Source organism: Mytilus californianus, unplaced genomic scaffold (genome assembly GCF_021869535.1).
Source record: "Mytilus californianus isolate M0D057914Y unplaced genomic scaffold, xbMytCali1.0.p SCAF_4, whole genome shotgun sequence".
Lineage (NCBI taxonomy): Eukaryota > Metazoa > Mollusca > Bivalvia > Mytilida > Mytilidae > Mytilus > Mytilus californianus.
In genome coordinates this window covers 9733082-9752141 of record NW_026262690.1, presented here as the reverse complement: position 1 = coordinate 9752141, position 19060 = coordinate 9733082, and the positions used below count along the sequence as shown (strand labels likewise).

The window sequence follows — 19060 nt, the reverse complement described above, 5'->3', positions numbered from 1 at the left end:
AATCTCTTACGTTTATATGTAAATTCATGTAAATTAATGCATGCATCTACAAGATTCAAAATAATATATAACCTACCAAAGTCAGTAGTTATGTGACAATTTGCATTAGATTAAAACTATTCTAACTTTTTTTTTCTGAATTCCGTCCAAGTAAAGTTTCTATTTAGGGATAAATACGAAGCAAATCACCATACTCACACATTGTTCAACGAACATAAAGATGTATTGCAAAGCATTGCCCAATATGAAATGCTCCCAACTTGCATGCCTGCATGAAGTAAAAATAACCAAAAATAATAATTTAATACATTTCGCCAGGACTTTTTTTTTTTGTGAAAATGCCTAAATAACCTTGTTCTCAAAAATCATACTGAATGTATTTATAAATAAGGAAAACGGAAGATTTTTTTTTTCTACACAAGTTTTGAGCCATTCTTTAGTAGTTAGAGAGCACTCGAAAGAAGTAAGGTGCACTCGAATTTCGAAGTTACATTTTGTGCTGATTTATATCTTTAAATATCATTATTCAGTACCTCAATGTTCTGTATATAAATAACGCATATAGTAGAAACCTAGTACACATGACAAAATACCACTTTTTGATTTAATCAATACATTTTTATTGATTCATCGGTTCAGAAAATAAAACCCATTTTAACTGGATCGCACGTATATGAATACTTCGATACTTCAGTTCTACAACAGCTCTATTTGCTATAAGAACAACTTTTCACGAACATTTTTTAACTGTACCAAAACCACACTTTTTTAGTCTCAAGTTTTTTTTTATGCTTTATCTGATGTTTGTTAATTCAAATTAAACACATTAAATCAAGGATTTGTATAATGTTACTATACAAATCCTTGATTAAATAAAGAAACAAAAGTTTTTTAACGCATAAAAGTAATTGCTTTGACTAATTTCTTAAGTTTCTTTTTACAAATAGAAATTTTGTTATCTCATACTTTGAAAAATACGAATTCAAAAATTCCTTATAATAGGTTTAATATGAAATGGATTTAAAAAATTGTAATAACGAATTCGAAAAAATAATGAGTCTGAGCTATTATTACAAAATTTAATATTTGTAATTCTAATATCTGACTGATACTAAATAGGTTAATACGAATTTTTACAAATTAATAACAATATATTTTTCAACAATTTTTCGTAATAAAAATTTCAAAACTGAAAAAAAAAAATTGTCAATATCAAATCAAAAGTGCCATATATGAAAATAAAATAGAAATTCGGTAACGCCGCTTATTACAAATTCTTAATAACAATTTCACTGTAGCAACAGTTCCCTACATACAATCAACATTATGTGAATTTATTACAATGTACAACTAGTTCTTTAATTTGATATCTCAAATGGTCTTAGTTCGTAATTAGAAAAGAACAAAAATACTTTCAGGTCGGTTATTATTGAATTCTTATCGTCCAGTGGCAAATATTTCACCTACAGGCCGAGAACAAATTATCAATGAATCCATTAATAGGTTCTGTTAAATACAGGCTTTCCATACCAAAGGGATATTCAAGCTCATAAGTCGACGACAAACAGACAACGCCATGACAAAAAAAAACCCTCGAAAAACGACCAAACAACAGTCGACACAAAACTAAAGATTGGCAACATAACGTAAGTTAACCACGAAATTGGGTATGAAATATGGACTGCTACAGCATAGTTTATAGTACTTAAAAACAAATTCTCTGAATTAAATCAGAAATATCAAGTCATTACAATGATCATTTTTGATGATCCATTACTACTAACTGTAGACAATTCGATATTAAAGTTTTCAGGAATTTGTTCCAACGAATTACAATTTTCATTATAACAAAATGTAATTCTCGTTTCTTACATATTCAACTGATTATTGCGAATTTGTTGTTTACAGCTATTAAACAAATACTGGAAGATTGTTGTGATTCGCAGTGCAGGGAATTCGTTATAACAGTTTTTTTTAGTTCATCATTACAAATGAATTTTTTTTTTATAGATTGAACTAATATTAAGACGGAATTGTAATAACGAATTTAGATAATCCATTATGATATAAATCCTTCATAACGATTAAAATCCGAATTCAAATTTTATTTTTGCTAAGTTTCATCTGGATGTTTGTTATCTTCCTTAAGTTCATCCCCAATGCTCAAATATTTCCATGATCTCATTTCTTCGTCTTCTTACACCGACATACTGATAATGGTCTGTTATATTTTCCCATTCATTTATCCTAACATAAAGGCGCCTAATGCACCTAACAGTAAACCTTTTACAAGGCCTTTCTTTTTCTCCTTTCGTTGTTTCTTCTTAACCTGGTACTTAGAGTTTGAATTACGTTTCTTCTCTCGAATTAATTTTCGTAGTCTTCGATTTTCCCTTTTAATGTCTTGTAAGGGATTTCTCCCAACTCCTGCCATTGGTAATTTATCATATTTTATATGCATATCCTGTAACCTTGCGTTTAGCCTGGTATTTATTTTCAGTTCTCTTTCAATAGGGTCAAATCCACTGTTAGGTACATTTAACAAATCAACTGGTATGACACCGGGAAAGTTATCTCTCATTGGTCCAGGTTGGAATGAACTTCCGGTAGCCAAAAATGGTAAATCACCACGTCCAACATCTGGTCTTGGTGGTGAGAGGTTTCCATCAAACGGTAAAACACCATGACCTGGACTTAGACGTGACTGACCAACACCAAAGCGTGACCTAAATGGTGACTCTGGTCCACCAGGTATTGTATCTGGACTGAAAGGTGTTTGTGGTCCACCTGGTCCAAAACCTTGAACTGACTGTGACCTTCCATTTACTCCAGTGAATGGAAATCTGCCTTGTTGTAGCCCTAATGAAGTTTGAGCATTATTAAAATTGTTTGTTTGGAGTAAATTATTTGGTAAAGCTGTATTAGGTATGCCTGGGACAGTACCGTCGGCCGATCCAATAGGATTTGTTGGCAATAGCTGATCTGGAGAAAAGGAACCAAATCGTTGGTTGAATCCGTCTGGAGAATTAAAGTTCTGTAGCTGTGACGTTGACCCCATTGTTTGTAATACTTGTTGGGCCACTTGATTAAATAGTTGTTGTCCTTGCTGTTCGTTTAATCCTAGAGGTTGAGCATTGATGATATTCGCTACACGTTGCCCTTGTAGGTTTTGATTGCTTTGGCCTGCACCCCATGTTCCAAAAGGATTTGTCAATCCAGGCCTAAACTGGCAATAAATTTCTGTAAATACAAAGTAAAATATAAACTTATTTGAAAAATGAACCTTGAATGTGTTGAGGTTAAGGGCATCCGTAACAGTTTTGATCCCACGGTGATTTTTTTAACGAAAATTTGCATACAAGCTATTTTTCACCTAGTCAATGCAAATATGTAATAAAAAATATACCTTCATGTGCTACTTTAAGAGAAAAATGGGGTCGACATTTTAAACATTTACTCAAAATTTCGTTTTTTGGAACATTTCTATCCTTTGGATAGACATACCTAACTTTTTTGTTTCAAAAGATAAACACAATAGGATTTTTGTAAAAACATTTGGAAAATCTCTTTTACATAAGTATGCTCTAAATTTTTATAACAATTCTTTGGAAATAATTAATTTTTATCAAAGTTTCAGGATTTTAGGACAAAAACGGATTTTTTGCTGTATACTTATCTAATTTTAAAAAATCTCATCGGTGACTTTTTCGTAAAAATTGGTACAAATAATCTTCATACGTAATCAATCCTAATGTCATTTTAAGAAAGAGGGGTCCATGAACTCGTTTTCAAGTTATATCAGTCTGAATGATAAAAATAAGTCGAAAATGCATATTTTCCCGATATGTCGCAGTTCGACGTCGCGAAAAATAACATTTTACGTTGGCAGCGTCATTACCTCCCCTGTAACTGTATCGTATGCCCTATAACCAGTTGTATGTGCGCATAAACCTCCTTCACCTGTTTAGACCACATTTCCTAAAAACTAAAACACAATTTATAACTAGAGGCTCTCAAGAGCCTGTGTCGTTCACCTGTATTTACTGATGCTTTGGAAATCATGTAAAATAAGGTTAAAATCATAATTAATAGTATTAGATATTAGATATTATAATGATATCTAAGATAATAACAAAAAACTGCAAAATTTTTGTAAAAGTACTAACTCAGGGGCAGCAACCCAACAACGGGTTGTCGGATTCGTCTGAAAATTTCAGGGCAGATAAACTAAATCTGATGAACATTTTTGCCACCTGTCGGATTTGCTCTAAATGCTTTAGTTTCAGAGATATAAACCCAAAACTGCATTTTACCCCTATGTTCTATTTTTAACCAAGTCGGCCATGATGGTTGGAAGGCGGGGTCATCGGACAAATTTTTTAAACTAAATACCCTAATAATGATTATGGCCAAGTATGGTTAAATTTGTCTCAGTAGTTTAAGAGAAGAAGATTTTTGTAAAAGATTACAAAAATTAACGAAAAATTGTTAAAAATTGACTATAAAGGGCAATAACTCCTAAAGGGGTCGACTGACCATTTTGGTCATGACGACTTATTTGTAGATCTTACTTTGCTGAACATTATTGCTGTTTACAGTTTATCTCTATCTATAATAATATTCAAAATAATAACCAAAAACTGCAAAATTTCCTTAAAATTACCAATTCAGGGGCAGCAACCCAACAACAGGTTGTCAGATTTGTCTGAAAATTTCAGGGCAGATAGATCTTGACCTGATAATCAGTTTTATCCTGTCAGATTTACTCTAAATGCTTTGGTTTCAGAGATATAAGCCAAAATCTACATTTTACCCCTATGTTCTATTTTTAGCCATGGTGGCCATCTTGGTTGGTTGGCGGGGTTATCGGACACATTTTTTAAACTAAATACCATAATGATGATTGTGGCTAAGTTTGATTAAATTTGGCCCAGTCGTTTCAGAGGAGAAGATTTTTGTAAAAAGCTAACGACGACGGACGACGGACGCCAAGTGATGAGAAAAGCTTACTTGGCTCTTTGAGCCAGGTGAGCTAAAAAACCTGCACAGCACAGATGCCAAAAGGATGCAAATTAACTTGAACAAGGAAATTAAAAACGACACATAATTTGGAGATCAGGGTCAAAATGTGCCCACACATGACTGTAGCTAGCGGATATCAATCTCTGCGAGGTTAGCCAAAAGAACTGGCTATAGACGAACGCAAATATTAAAACATCTGAGTCACGTTTAATATTTTTTATCTAAAATTACCGGTAAGTAGCATGTACGGCGTTTTTTTTTTAGTAAATTTGATACTGGCTAAAATGTATAATTTGTTTCAACTCTTAAAGTTTGTTAATATATGTACGAGACACTATACAAAAACTACGTATACAAACTATTATTATTTTTGCCAACAAGATCGCCATATGGCCATTTATAGCTTGCTATGCGGTATGGGTTTTCCTCAATGTTGAAGGCCGTACGATGAACTAAAGAGTCTAACCTTCTACGCCATTTGGTCTCTGGTGAGGAGTTGTTGCATTGTCAATCATACCATATCTTCTTATTTTTATATCGGTTGGTAAAAATCCCTTTGAAAGGTATGATAATATCTAATAATACCTACCAGATACTGACAGAACCAGGAGTAGCAATCCTTGGGTTACTAACATAGTCCGGCTGCAAAGTTAATAAATATATAATTATTATCGCAGTTAATAAAATCAATTATTGTTGTTACACACATTTCCATCATATACATTATGGTTTTAAAGATTGATTGACTGATTGATGTTTAACGCCACTTTCAACACTATTGTGCTATTTTGTGGCGGTCTGGTTTCATTGGTGGAGGAAGCCGGAGTGCCCAGAGGGAACCACCGACCTTCGGTAGGAAAACTTACAATTCTAGTCAATTAAGATTGGATTCGAGGGCACATGCCCCGTGCGGGATTCGAACTCACAACCTCAGTGTTGACTGGCTAGAGATACAGTATTTCGACTACTTAGACCACGCGGCAACCGAGGCCTCTTGGTTTTAAAGAAGATAACTGACTAATTGCCTATTTATTAACGGTAATTTCATATTTTGCGACACATGTACTTTGTCTGCTGTTACGACTGTATTATTATTGGTTGCTGCATAATTAAAATACCGTGTTCCCGGTCAAATAAAAAACGACAGTTCACATGTGAATATTTACAGTAGGTGTTTAATTCATACAAATTATAATCTTTTAATGGCTGAAAGATGAATCATTTTATTCCGTCGTATCTTTTCAATTTGTAGGAAAACAACCGATGTCGTATGAAACCAACCCATACTGTATGAAAACAACCCATGTCGTATGAAAGCAACCCTTATCGTAAGAAAACAACCCATGTCGTATGAAACCAACCCATACCATATGAAAATAACCCACAATTATACATGATCTAGATTTAAGTGAAAACATTAAGCAGTAAACATTGCACCAAGGTCAGAGTTAGGACAATTTCCAATAGATGTATACGTAGAAGAATAAGCACTTAAATATACGACAATGATATCTAACATTGAAGTTAGTCCTTTGTTATATGATGCATATCCGTCGTCATCTGTAAAACATATATTCCATAACGGTCAACCAACTCGTGATAGCGTCTGTAAATTTTTTCGAAAGTATGGTTTCAAATTCACCACATGGAAATCTTGGTTTAATAGCTACCTGGTAAGCAGCAATCCTCTATAAAATCATGATTTGGAATATCGCATCAATTGGGAGATATAAACTCCATATGCAGGCGCTGCTGGAATGTTGATACATAGAAATGGAAAGTTCAGTATTGGGAAGCTAAAATCATCTCTTTTGTCGTCAAGTTTTGTTTTCAGTCGACTCTCATTGTCAATTTCCAGATTTGATTAAAGATATGGAATAGACTGTATATGTTGTATCCTTTATTTCAATTCCGATTGGACAGATGCGTTCAACATAGCCAGCAAACTTTGAACTTTTTAGTGAAAGGACATCATCTTAATAGAGGAACGTGAAGTTAAAATAATGCTAGCTTCTTTTCAATCTTCATGAAAAGCTGCTGTATGAAGTGAGCCTCATACGAATAAAGGAGCATATCAGCAAGAAGAGGAGCACAGCTAGTCACCATGGGAATGCCGATATTTTGTTGAAAAAAAAACGTCCTCCAATCGTAACAAATATGTTGTCAATCAAGAAATCCGCATCTTGAAAATGTAATTTTCAGAAAATCTTTTGTTTGAATCAAAGCGATTAAACGATTTATCCCTAACTAAGACAAGAAACCTGTCTACGTTGGCAATTATTTTTTATAAAACATAGCAGGATCAATTCTTTCAATTTGGCTTTTAGTCTGGAATAGGGAATAATTGTGTAAACGGTAGAGAAGTAAAAAGTTTTAATACTATTGCAAGAGGAAAGAGACTCGGTATGTCTCTATGAGATCTTTGGAATTTTTAAGTATCTACAACATTGATGTTAAGATAAAATAGATAATGAGGAACATTTCTTATTCACATGTATAGAAAATGAAAACTTGAGACTCGATTTTTTACAGAAAGTAAAAAAAAAATCTTTTCAAATATTTATGATATGGATAATTATGATAAATTGGTTATATGTCTTTCATGTACATTAAAATTTCATGGTCACTGAGGAAAATATAAGAGATGTGGTATGATTGCCAATGAGACAACAATCCACCAGAGCTCAAATGCGGTGGCAATTATAAGTTACCGTATAGCAGTCAACAATGAGAAAAAACATACTGCTTATTCAGCTATTAAATGCCCCGACATGAAAAATGTGAATAAATTATAACTGGAAAACTTACGGCCTAATTTATAACAATTCAATTAAAGAAAAGTAGTATGACAGACATGAACCTACGACAAGCACTGAATTACATGTTCCTGGCTTTGGACAGTCACATAAAGAATGTGCGGGTTAAACATGTTTTTTAGCGCTAAACTCTCCCCCTAATCTGGGACAGTTGTGTGACAGCAAAACATAAAAACAAACTGTAAAAATCAGCTGCATATGTGTTAACTCAATAGATCGGAACGAAGCACAAGAAAGATTTCACATTAAAACAATAGACACAAAGCACCGATTTAAGAGTATTCTCAGTTACTATAAGTTAGTTAAAAGTCAGTTACGACTAATGTTAAATCATGTTCTCCCAGACTAAAGAATCAAGTCAGTACACATCCAACAAATTTTGTGTAAAACGTCATAAATAATCTGATAAACTTGTAAATATGAAAAATTGATACGAAATTTGATAAATATTTTACAAGCTATCTACTTTCAAATTAATATCTTCATTGTTCCAATTTTAGTTATATGACATATACTTGATGTCACGAAGAATGATACCGTTTTGATCTCACTGCACAATTTTTGTTTTTGTTTTTATTCAAAATGTTAATGATATATATTTCATCTATAAGATATAAGAGTTTAATGCTGTATTTTTGAAAATTTATACGAAATGAAAGGTAGTGACCTTTACATTTTGGATGAAGCGCTGAAGCATATATATTTAAAAAAAACAGATGGCCAATGAATAATGTCTACCCCTTGTACTTTTTTGGTCTTTGTTTAAACTTAGGTCTACATTTAGTTTATATCATTGAAAATTAAAATAATGCAATTGAACATGTTTCATATATAGTTCAGTTTAAAAAAAAGACAATGAATGGCTGTGTTGAATGTTTTGAATATCAGTGAACTCGTTGTGATTTATTGTTGATGTATGTGTATGTTATTTTCGAAAGACACAATCATAATATTGACGGTTGTGTATTTCGTATTCACCATTCTGTTCATATTATTTTTTAAACTTTTCTGTAATTTCAATCGTATTTTCAAATTCGGTGTTAGGGACTGTATTTCTTTACATTACACTGGAAATAATATTGGCTTTGTATATTTTTGTCATGGGTGTATCGATATCAATACCATTTTAAACTACATAGAACATATGATCGCGATTTAATCTTTTATTTGTTGAAGCAAATAATCACATGGAATTTTGAAAAGAATGAGACATAAGAACTTACTGTTTAGTAGACTGAATCCCTTTTCTATTGTATGTTTGGTATCATCAGTATAGGCATACCATTGACCATTGTATTTTATCATTTGTCACCTAACCTGTCAAGTCTTTATTGACAAATATGTCAGACCAGATTAACTGACGTATGTCGAATTGACGTATACATGTAATTTACACATTAAACGGATAGATGGCTATCTATGTTTATATTTAATGCTGCCGGCCATATTGGGAGGAAAAAATGTATATGGTACTGAAATTTTGATTAGTTCAGCTTAAATTTTAAAGACAGACGGCGATATCGGTTTGTTTTGTTTGTTATGTTATCGTTGTTAATGGGAATAGTAAGGCCATTTCTAGGAACCGATTTTAGAAACAAAAAACTTTCACATTACCCTGAATATGTAACAAAATCATATGAGACTACACTTGTCATATTCCTTCCCTAAACAAGACTGTACCAGAGTCTACGGACTTATGGTGAATAATTGTCAAAATAATACTTTTTATGTATAACAACGTAATATTCCCTGTGGTATGCCACCAAACAGAACCTAATGATATTTCTAATGAAGTTTTTGACTCGAGGGAATGATATAGATCTTTTTATTCAACATGTACAATACACAAATTCTCATAATTTTCACATACAGACAGTGAAAAATAAGGATATGTGGTATGATTGCCAATAAGACAACATTCCAAAAAAGACCAAAGGACAATATGTTTATTCAGTATGTAGATGGTTTGGAACCACACGGACTCGGTTAGCAGATTCAAAAATATTTATCAATATTTTTCGTATATTCTGTCAAAAAATCCTGTTGATAAAGTAATACCAATAGACAGGAAATGTGGAAAAAAAATTAAAAACTTTGATTAAAATTTTTCAATCTGCTAACCGAGTCCATGTGCTTCTAACAGCTCAAGAAGGTCAAATAAAAGGCACTAACATTCCATTTTTATGTTGTGATTTTAATAGTGTAAAGTTTAATTATAAAAATGTATGTGTGTGTGTACAATAGGGACTTTTCCTTTAGTCTATTATGTGCAAGTTCAAATCTGAACGTGTCTATATTCTAACGCTTTGTTTAGAGCCTTTTTCGTTGATTTCGTTGTATGGTTCTTTTAAGGGAAGCATTGTCTTTTCGTATTTCTCTCAGTGTTTTAGTCTTCTTGTTCTTGTGTTGTTGCTTCGCCTTATCAATTCTCTTTCTTAATAATGCATTTGCCTTTCGTATTTCTTTCATAAGCTTTCTCTTTGAACCTTGAATTACTATGGAATCTTTCTCATTTTGAATGTCATAAAGCATTTTATTTAATCGGTCATTCTTGGTTAATCCTTTTCCTATTTTATGCTTACGCATTTCTAAAGCTTCGCCGTGAACGACTAAAGTGTCTCCGCCATATTGAATATCATTCAATAATTTTGTTAATCGTTCATTCTCTGCTAGACCTTTTCCTATATTTGAAGAGTACTTATCTACAAAAGTAACAGGACCATTTATATTTGGATTGGGGATATGTAACTGAGTTTGTAGATTTCTATTGTCTGCCAGTGTTAATCCAATCGGATGACTTTGGTCAATAACAAATGAAGATGGAACATAATTTTGCTGCTGACGACTTGATTGTTGGATACTAACTGTATTTGTGTTATCTATTATGATTGGAGTTTGTTGGTTTTTCTGTCGTCTTGCATGAAAAATCTGTTTCCTAACCTTAGCATTTTCTTGTTTTATCTGCTTTTTGGTCATTGCTTTTGATTTCCTCCTTTGCTTTTTAGATTTTACGATTAGATTTTTTAGTGCAGTGTTGGATTTTCGTATTTCTTTAATTGTCTTTCTCTTTGAACCTTGGACAAGTAAGGAATGGTTATCGTTGTGGATATCATCAAGACGTTTACTGAGCCTTCCATTTTTAGATAAAGCCTTTCCTATCGGGTGATTGTGTATATCTAATACCTCTCCATGGACAACCAATGTATCTCCGCCATTTTGTATATCATTTAGAACTTTTGCTAGACGTTCGTTCTTTGCAAGTCCTTTTCCTATTTTAGATTTGTGTTTATTAACAAGTGAACCCACAACATTGGCGTTGTGGATTCCATTATCAAGACCGTGTAGAGTTGTTCTCAAATGCTGATTTTCTGCTAAAGCTGCTTCAATTTGATTGCTTTTCTGTATCACAGAAACATTTGGTAAGGCAAATCTCTTCACACGTTGTCCATAGCTATTCCATGCACCTAATGTCGAACTAAGTCTCGCATCATTATTATTAGATGACCCTGCGTAAAGTCCACCTGGTAGTACATTTGGTATTATTTGTTGTGATGTAAATCCTGAAGCAAATCTTGATGTTACCGCGGGCACTGTAGAGTCAAAATTATCATGAATGTTCACTCTTTCTGCCATGCGATCAATGTTGTAGACATTAGCAGTTTCCTGGACATGAGATGTATGTAGACGCTGACTAACTTGTGGTCTTATTAATGATGGACGATTTCCATTGTTGTAATTACTATTTCCATGTCCATTTACCGCTACAAAAATAAAAAAAAAATATATGAAACTTTTAAAACTGAAGTAAGTGACGCAAATCGTAATTAGTATAGTATCTTATCACCATTTTCGAACAATATGAAACGGAGTAAATGTTTTTGTCATGAATACTGTCTTAATTTAAATATAATAATAATAATATTGTATGGTATATCCCTTTACTCGGAATATTTAGATAATAATATTGTATGGTATATCCCTTTACTCGGAATATTAAGATAATAATATTGTATGGTATATCCCTTTACTCGGAATATTTAGATAATAATATTGTATATGGTATATCCCTTTACTCGGAATACTTAGATAATAATATCGTATGGTATATCCCTTTACTCGGAATGCTTAGATAATAATATTGTATGGTATATCCCTTTACTCGGAATACTTAGATAATAACATTGTATGGTATATCCCTTTACTCGGAAAAGGAGGCACATATAAACTTCTGTTACTTTTATGTTGTATAACGGTCCAGTGACTAATAGTTCATGATTATTCACCAAGATTGAATTGACAATTAATACAATAGGTATATTGTGCAAAGTATGTCGATGGAGATGAAGAGTGGAAAATTTTAACTGCCACTATAGAAATGAAGATCTGATTGATAGGGACAGAAATTTTGCAGACCAATAGGCCCATTTCAACGGATTCATTAGAGAGATGTTGCAAGGGTGTTATAAAATGCAGAGAGCGCGACACTCGTCCTATGCACGGGGCATCGGATGTAATGTTCAAGATTGTATGGTATTTCGCTTTATTCTGAATAAACTATTGTTATTTAATGTTGAAAGGTTGTTTTCTTTTAATCGGAAGGGGAACGGCATTTTAATAATTGTTATTTTCATATTGTAGGGGTATAGCCCTTTTAAGGGGGTGCATATAAACTGTTGTTATTTTACTATCGCATTGGTATAAGAATGGGTACTTGTTAAAAAGTAAAACTAGTTCAAATAAATATAAATATATTGAATAAATCTGAGTCAAATAATTAAAAAAACCGAAAGAAATAGGAGTCCATGCCCAAAGTGTCTGTGTTTCAGATAAGTAAATTAACATTTTAGTTTTGATGTTTCACAGATTGATCGATCGTTTAAATTCCAATAACATGAATGTCCACACTTGACATATTATAATTATTCATAATTTTGATAGCTTAAATACGATGTTCCGTCAATAGTTTATTCTGACAATTATTCAAGCCAACATCTAACAGGGTAATTTATTATACTGGAATGGGCCATACTTGTGATGACTTTTTTTTTTTTGAAGAAATTATATACAAGAAAGCATTCAGTGGTTCGAGAAGAAACGGACCTTGTTTGTGTTATTATTAGTTGTTAACAGAATTATAATAAAAATATAGAGGAATACTTTATAACTAATCAGAATTCTACCAGAGTATCTAATACTTACATGTAAAGGTCAGATAAAGAAAAGCTATAAGTTGAACAGTTATAACCATATCTTTATATTATTCTTCTGAAACGTGAAATAATATTGAAAGTTATCAGTTCATTCAAAGGGTAATTTCCTCCCTTTCGAGATAATTTTAGAACCACTGATTTGTAAGAACAGGTGAAAACTATGTAATAAGATAAGGCCATTTTATATTTTATATATTACATGAACTAAATTAACTTATAAAAAATCATAATCAGCGGAATGCATTGAGTTATTGAATGAAGTGTTGAAGTGGTATTGTATTATAGTGTTACATTAACTCGTTTTAACACCTTACCTTTCAGAATAGTTTCCTTTTACTATGTGTGTTTTCTAATTAGTCAAACATTTTATTTATATGACCATGCTGTCAGATTAACAAATTGACCTCTGTTTTAGGCGACCGGACACGAAGTGACGTATTGATTTTGCAACATAATTTGTTAAGCTTTGACAAGTCTTACAGCATATTATATATTCTTGTAGAACGGGTACATAATACGACACGAGAATGTGATTCACCGAACAGAACGGGAAAATTTCTTGGATAATCCAACAGTAAATGTTAAATTTCTTCCGTCCGAGAATACTAACGTAAAAAAAATAAGCACATATATTCTACCGCCACCGGTGTGACGTCAGCGATTTGAAAATCATCAAGAAAGCAGCGGATTGACATTTGTATTGGTAGTTTCGAAACTCCTTCAGTGTTCCAAAGTATATTTATTTCACTGATTGTTATACTGGGAACAAGCTTTCTCTAAGCTTCCACGGATGGAAGCAATTTTTCTAGATGTTTATCTATTATTAGAAAATGTATTACATAATGTAAATTATTTGTATGAGTTTTCATTCAAACATGCAAGTTTTTGTTTATTATTGTTACATGATGTTTAGTAATATCACAGGTATAGAAATATATGTAAAGACAAAATTATCTTTAAAGAAAGTAAAGAATTTTATTTGATAGATGAAAATATGAAGGCCAATACTTTTGTTTAATATCATGTTCTGTAAATCATACTCAAACTTTATCCGGAGGACGAATTTATAAAAGTTTTTGAAAACTTCTTTTTGAATCCCATATTTGACCACTATGTAAAATTGTATTATAATCATGTTGTTATAATTTTCAATAATAAATACTCTTTAAACTAAACTTCAAGTAATCGCCCCGTTTTCTCCTTTTCAGTTTTCTTTAATTTTTTTAAGTAAAGATACTTTCACTGTGAGGAAATTTGGTGAATTGTATAAGAGATGATTGGTTGAGCTGTTCGAAATGTGGCCAAAGTCTGTAATCGGAAATGACAATCATATGTAAACGGAAGAGTTTTTGCGTGACCAATGGTGCATAATAAACACCAAAATGACCTTTAAAACGGCATATGTGCCATAACGGCATCTGAAGAAGCTTGTGTGCCATCACGGCATCTGGAGAAGAGAAATTGATATGATATATCAAAACAGAAGAATGTCCACATTATAATCTATTCTTAAGCTTAGTGTATTATGTTTTACTATTAGACCTTTTCAACAACTCTCGACACCGACTATTGACACCTAGGCCGAGTTCACTTGAAACTCTACAGTTAACTTTACTAACTCGGGTTTCAACAATCCGAGTTTACTCGAACCTCTCGGGTTAACCCCTCTTACCCCGGTTCCAACCCTCACTAATTAAGCCAGGGTTAAACTCGAGAAACCCTCGAATGACGTCAAATTAATCAGATTTTTTCCTTTTTTTATGCTTAGTCAGGGCCTTACCCTAGAGTTACTTAGAGTTGTTCCGAATAGCAACTCGAGTGCGTTCACGTGATACTCTTGAAACTCTATTATAGTGGACTTTAGAGTTTCAAGTGAACTCGGCCCATCAGTTTACAGGTAAAATTAAGGTGTCGTCTCAAAATTAAAAATCATTCATGAATTGTATTGCGTTTACACCTTCGATTTGTCGATTTTACACTAAACACTAAAGAACATATTTCAAACAAATATGAATTATAAGGATCTCTTGTGTATTACATTCTAATTACATGTATTTATACGACATTTTACGTTGAATTTTTTAACGTTCAAGTAAATAATTACTGCAATCATGTCACATCGTAATCTGCCTTTTTTCCTCTTAAATTTTATGATTATGTGGGAATTTAGATAAGCGAGTCTGTCAACGCAGATTGTTCCACATGCCAATCACGATTATTTCGTTTTTGTAATGCTATTTGGGAAATTTTGCGGAAGGAACATTGTAAATGGACTGTCCGTCCGCCCGCTAGATTTTGTGTTTCTCAACCGATCTTCAGGTTACTTGTTGTACACATTAAATTTTAGGAGGGGTAAAAGCCTATTGGTTTAAAGGTCAAAGGAAAAGGCAACATCGATAATTTAGTAACGAGGGACTACTCCGCTTCAAGATGCCATGCTAAAGTTGAGGTGTTTCCTTAATGAACTTGAAACATTAACGGCACCATTTTTTCAGCGTCACATGTGCATTTTGACAATTAATGTCTCTTCGGTGATGCGTATGGTATATTTATCTCAACAGAGCTTGTTGTCTATGCAGTGTCTTTTTGGACAGTGCTGAACTGATTGACCATAACAAAGGGAAGGTTTTAGATCCAATTATACTAGTAAAACCCCGCCGCATGTTATACGCACCTGAAACATTTCCTGACACGTTGGTCATTGCAATTGGTAAGATTTTGTCACAATAGAATTTTAGTTTACAATTTGATATTTTGACATTATGCTTCGCTCTAATATTTCTTTCCTTTTTATTAGAAAAAATAAAGTAACGTTGTTTCCTTTTCTTTCCTTTTTTGGGGTTAGGGATGGGGGTCTTTATTCAAAATGCAGTCCATGCGTTACCTCTGGATGTCTGTTTTATATGTTGCATTGTGTGATTTTTTTTTCCTACTGCGGAAGTCATAAAAATAGCAAGAGAACGAAAAAAAAATAAAATAAATTACGATTTGAATCTGAATCTGAAACAGAAGAGACACCAAGGGCCTTTAAAAATCTTGGTATCTATTTTATTATGAACGTATTGTACTCCAGGTGATTCTCGCGAATGAGATTCATTTATGGGCGGTATTTTGCGGTAAGTTTGTTTTGGTCGTACAACAGTAGGGCGAGGCAATTAATCAGCTTCCTCCTCTCTCTCTGGTAAGCTACGGCATTTTGTTGCCGGGAAGCAGGTCCAGCGACATCACAATAAGCCGGATGATTTAAAGAGAAAGAGTCGCAATTTAAATTGCATTGTCGCTGAATATCGATTTCCTGTTGAACATCAAATTGGTAAACTAAAACTAAATAAAGTAATGAGTATATTGAGTCATCTGAAGCCAAAATTAACGGACATTGTAAAAAGATGTACCGCCCTAGTCAACAGACATAAACATTGATTAATTAAACATCTACTACAAAAATACAGGTTTGTTTTCTTTTTTTTTCATTTTCCAACTCGGCGTCTAAAAGAAAATGAAGCATTGCATTCCTTCCTTTTCTTCATTGTCAATTCACAAATAAGTTAAATTTGATAAGCAAATACTTAATAAACCAAAAAAGGTACGGTACACAAAAAATGTCATGTTGAATAGTTGTCTCATTGGCAATCAAAATAATAATATGTGATCAATAATTTTTTTTTTTAATTTTATTTTTGAGACGACCCCTCATATCTCACCTGTCGTAGTCGTTCTCAACTGTAGGTGTAGACTATTGTTGTAAAGGTCTATTACTAGGGAGCAATGTCCTTTGTTATACTACTTTGGTATGAGAACTTCTCATGGTAATCTTCAACCCAAATTTAATAATTAAATGGATTATCCCGACGACTTCCCTTTTTTGATGGTAATTTTCCTTTTCTTGTCCAGAAATATATATATATATAAATAAGAAGATGTGGTATGAGTGCCAATGAGACAACAACTCTCCATCCAAGTCACAATGTCACGGTAAAGAGTAAACAATTATAGGTCAAAGTACCCATAGCATTCAACACGGAGCCTTTGCTCACCCGAACAGCAAGCTATAAAGGGCCTCAACATGACTAGTGTAAAACAATTCAAACAGGAAAACCAACGGTCTAATCTATATAAAACACGAGAAACGAGAAACACTTATGAACTACACCAACAAACGACAACCACTGAATAACAGGCTCCTGACTTAGGACAGGTGCATACAAATGCAGCGGGTTTAAACGTTTTAACAGGCGCCAAACTTCACCCTAACCTGAAACAGTAGTGTAACATTACAACATAAAAAGACACACTATAAAATATCAATTGAAATATGCCCTTTTGAACTTTGTAAAAAAGATCCCTCCCTTTCAATACAATAGAAATACTATACGCCCCAGCCCCACCCCTGACCCGGGGTTAAAAGTGATAATTTCCTAAGGTAATATTCCAAGGAATGGCTTCACCTTAGGCGTCGACTGAAAAAAAACCGTGCCAAATGACCTACTTTTATGTCATATGTTCTTTTTTTCTGTAGTCAGCTTTCTTATCGTGCTTAGTAGCTTATATTTTTTTATTTGTTTTTGCTTTATACATAGCTTATCATGCTTATGAAATCTGGTTACTATTCACCATATTGAATTGTTGTCGGCTTCATAGTATGCTCAGCATATATGAAATATATGTTTTATTCATTTACGCATTTTTCCTTGTACTGCCTTGAATGTTGATTAAAATGTTATGTATTTATTTTTTAAACTATGTTGACTCATAATAAAGCTTCTTTTTTTTTTTATCTCTGGGAATACGATACACTGTCAGCACTGCAGCTGGGACGGTAATAAATAAGGCACTGGCTACGGTTACATGGAAATGTAACAATAATATAAAAATTATTGTTACATTGGAGACTAATTGCCGGAATCCAGGGTTGGGTAAGGAACCGATTAATTACGAATGTAACAATAACATTGCGTTATTGTTACATTAACGCACTGCAATGTACGATGGGCCTAGTAATATGTATTAGAATAAAACTTGTAAACTTTTATTTGATATTTAAATATTGCATGCATACAATATTTAAAATTTTTATTTACAATGACAGTTTCTACAAATCTAGTATGTTGTTTTTTTAGCATGTTTTAGTCCTACGCATTTTTGGTGAAACCACTCTTAGCAGCCATCACAAACCATTGATACGGCAAATGTGCACGCTCTGTATTGCAATTCCATTCTGCACTTTCCCTTTTTGAACTGAGTTAAAGAAACTTTCAATGTCTGCTATGCTTCAGGTGAAAAATATTTTTTTTACTCTTGCAATGTTTATATGTTCGCCCAATTTTTTGTTGGAAGCACGTGAGGTTGTTTAAATATAAGTCAATTGTGAAAGCAACTAATGTTGAAATGAGCCGACAGCTTGAAACTGGTGGAAACAGTGTTTTCATTTTCAGAGTCCAGATATTTTGTGATCGTAATTTCGTTCTTATTGGTGACAGTAAATGCTCTATTGAACAGTTCATTAAGTATTCGTCAATAGTGCCATCGTACTAAACTATAGTAGTTTCTTTAACAACATCAAAACAATCAATACTTAAAAATTTGTTGAATAATAATATGATTATTACTATTATTATCTCGTACATATCGAAGAATTAAGCAACAAAACTATAGAAGGTTTAAGTTTAACAAATCTAGCGTACATTGCAGTCTTTAATGTAACAATAACGCAATGTAACCCTAGACCCAAATATTATTGTTACATTCGTAATTAATCGGTTCCTTACCCAACCCTGCATTCCGGCAATTAGTCTCTAATGTAACAATAATTTTTATATTATTGTTACATTTCCATGTAACCGTAGCCAGTGCCAATAAATAAACATGATAGATAGATATTACCCCACATTATTTGGTAGTGATTTAAATTATTGTATTCAGCATTGTTAAGATTTAACTATAATCAATTCTGTAAATAATTTAACATTTTATGCTATTAAAACCTGAGACTGCATATATGTTATAGTAGTCTCA

The 19060-nt window shown here is 32.8% G+C and overlaps 2 protein-coding genes across 2 annotated transcripts; both read right to left on the bottom strand.

Moving 5' to 3' along the window:
* Positions 1 to 2090: 2090 nt before the first annotated feature.
* Positions 2091 to 9517, bottom strand: LOC127737440 (uncharacterized). Its single transcript, XM_052248146.1, has 3 exons — positions 9062 to 9517; positions 5612 to 5664; positions 2091 to 3240 (listed from the first exon to the last, which is right to left on the bottom strand). The coding sequence occupies exons 2-3, from the start codon at positions 5655 to 5657 to the stop codon at positions 2243 to 2245; spliced, it is 1044 nt and encodes a 347-aa protein (XP_052104106.1). The 5' UTR covers positions 5658 to 5664; positions 9062 to 9517; the 3' UTR covers positions 2091 to 2242.
* A 130-nt stretch (positions 9518 to 9647) lies between these two features.
* LOC127737439 (uncharacterized) lies at positions 9648 to 13111 on the bottom strand. The gene is made up of 2 exons (XM_052248145.1): positions 13038 to 13111; positions 9648 to 11599 (listed from the first exon to the last, which is right to left on the bottom strand). The coding sequence occupies exons 1-2, from the start codon at positions 13084 to 13086 to the stop codon at positions 10149 to 10151; spliced, it is 1500 nt and encodes a 499-aa protein (XP_052104105.1). The 5' UTR covers positions 13087 to 13111; the 3' UTR covers positions 9648 to 10148.
* Between the last annotated feature and the right edge of the window lie 5949 nt (positions 13112 to 19060).

What these genes read in the sequence shown, in the direction of transcription:
- LOC127737440 (XM_052248146.1), bottom strand. Translation starts at nt 5,657, where the DNA reads ATGTTAGTAACCCAAGGATTGCTACTCCTGGTTCTGTCAGTATCTG. An exon ending in CCTGGTTCTGTCAGTATCTG is followed by an intron (nt 3,241 to 5,611) that starts GTAGGTATTATT and finishes TTGTATTTACAG; the next exon opens with AAATTTATTGCCAGTTTAGG.
- LOC127737439 (XM_052248145.1), bottom strand. Translation starts at nt 13,086, where the DNA reads ATGGTTATAACTGTTCAACTTATAGCTTTTCTTTATCTGACCTTTACA. An exon ending in TCTTTATCTGACCTTTACAT is followed by an intron (nt 11,600 to 13,037) that starts GTAAGTATTAGA and finishes TTATTTTTGTAG; the next exon opens with CGGTAAATGGACATGGAAAT.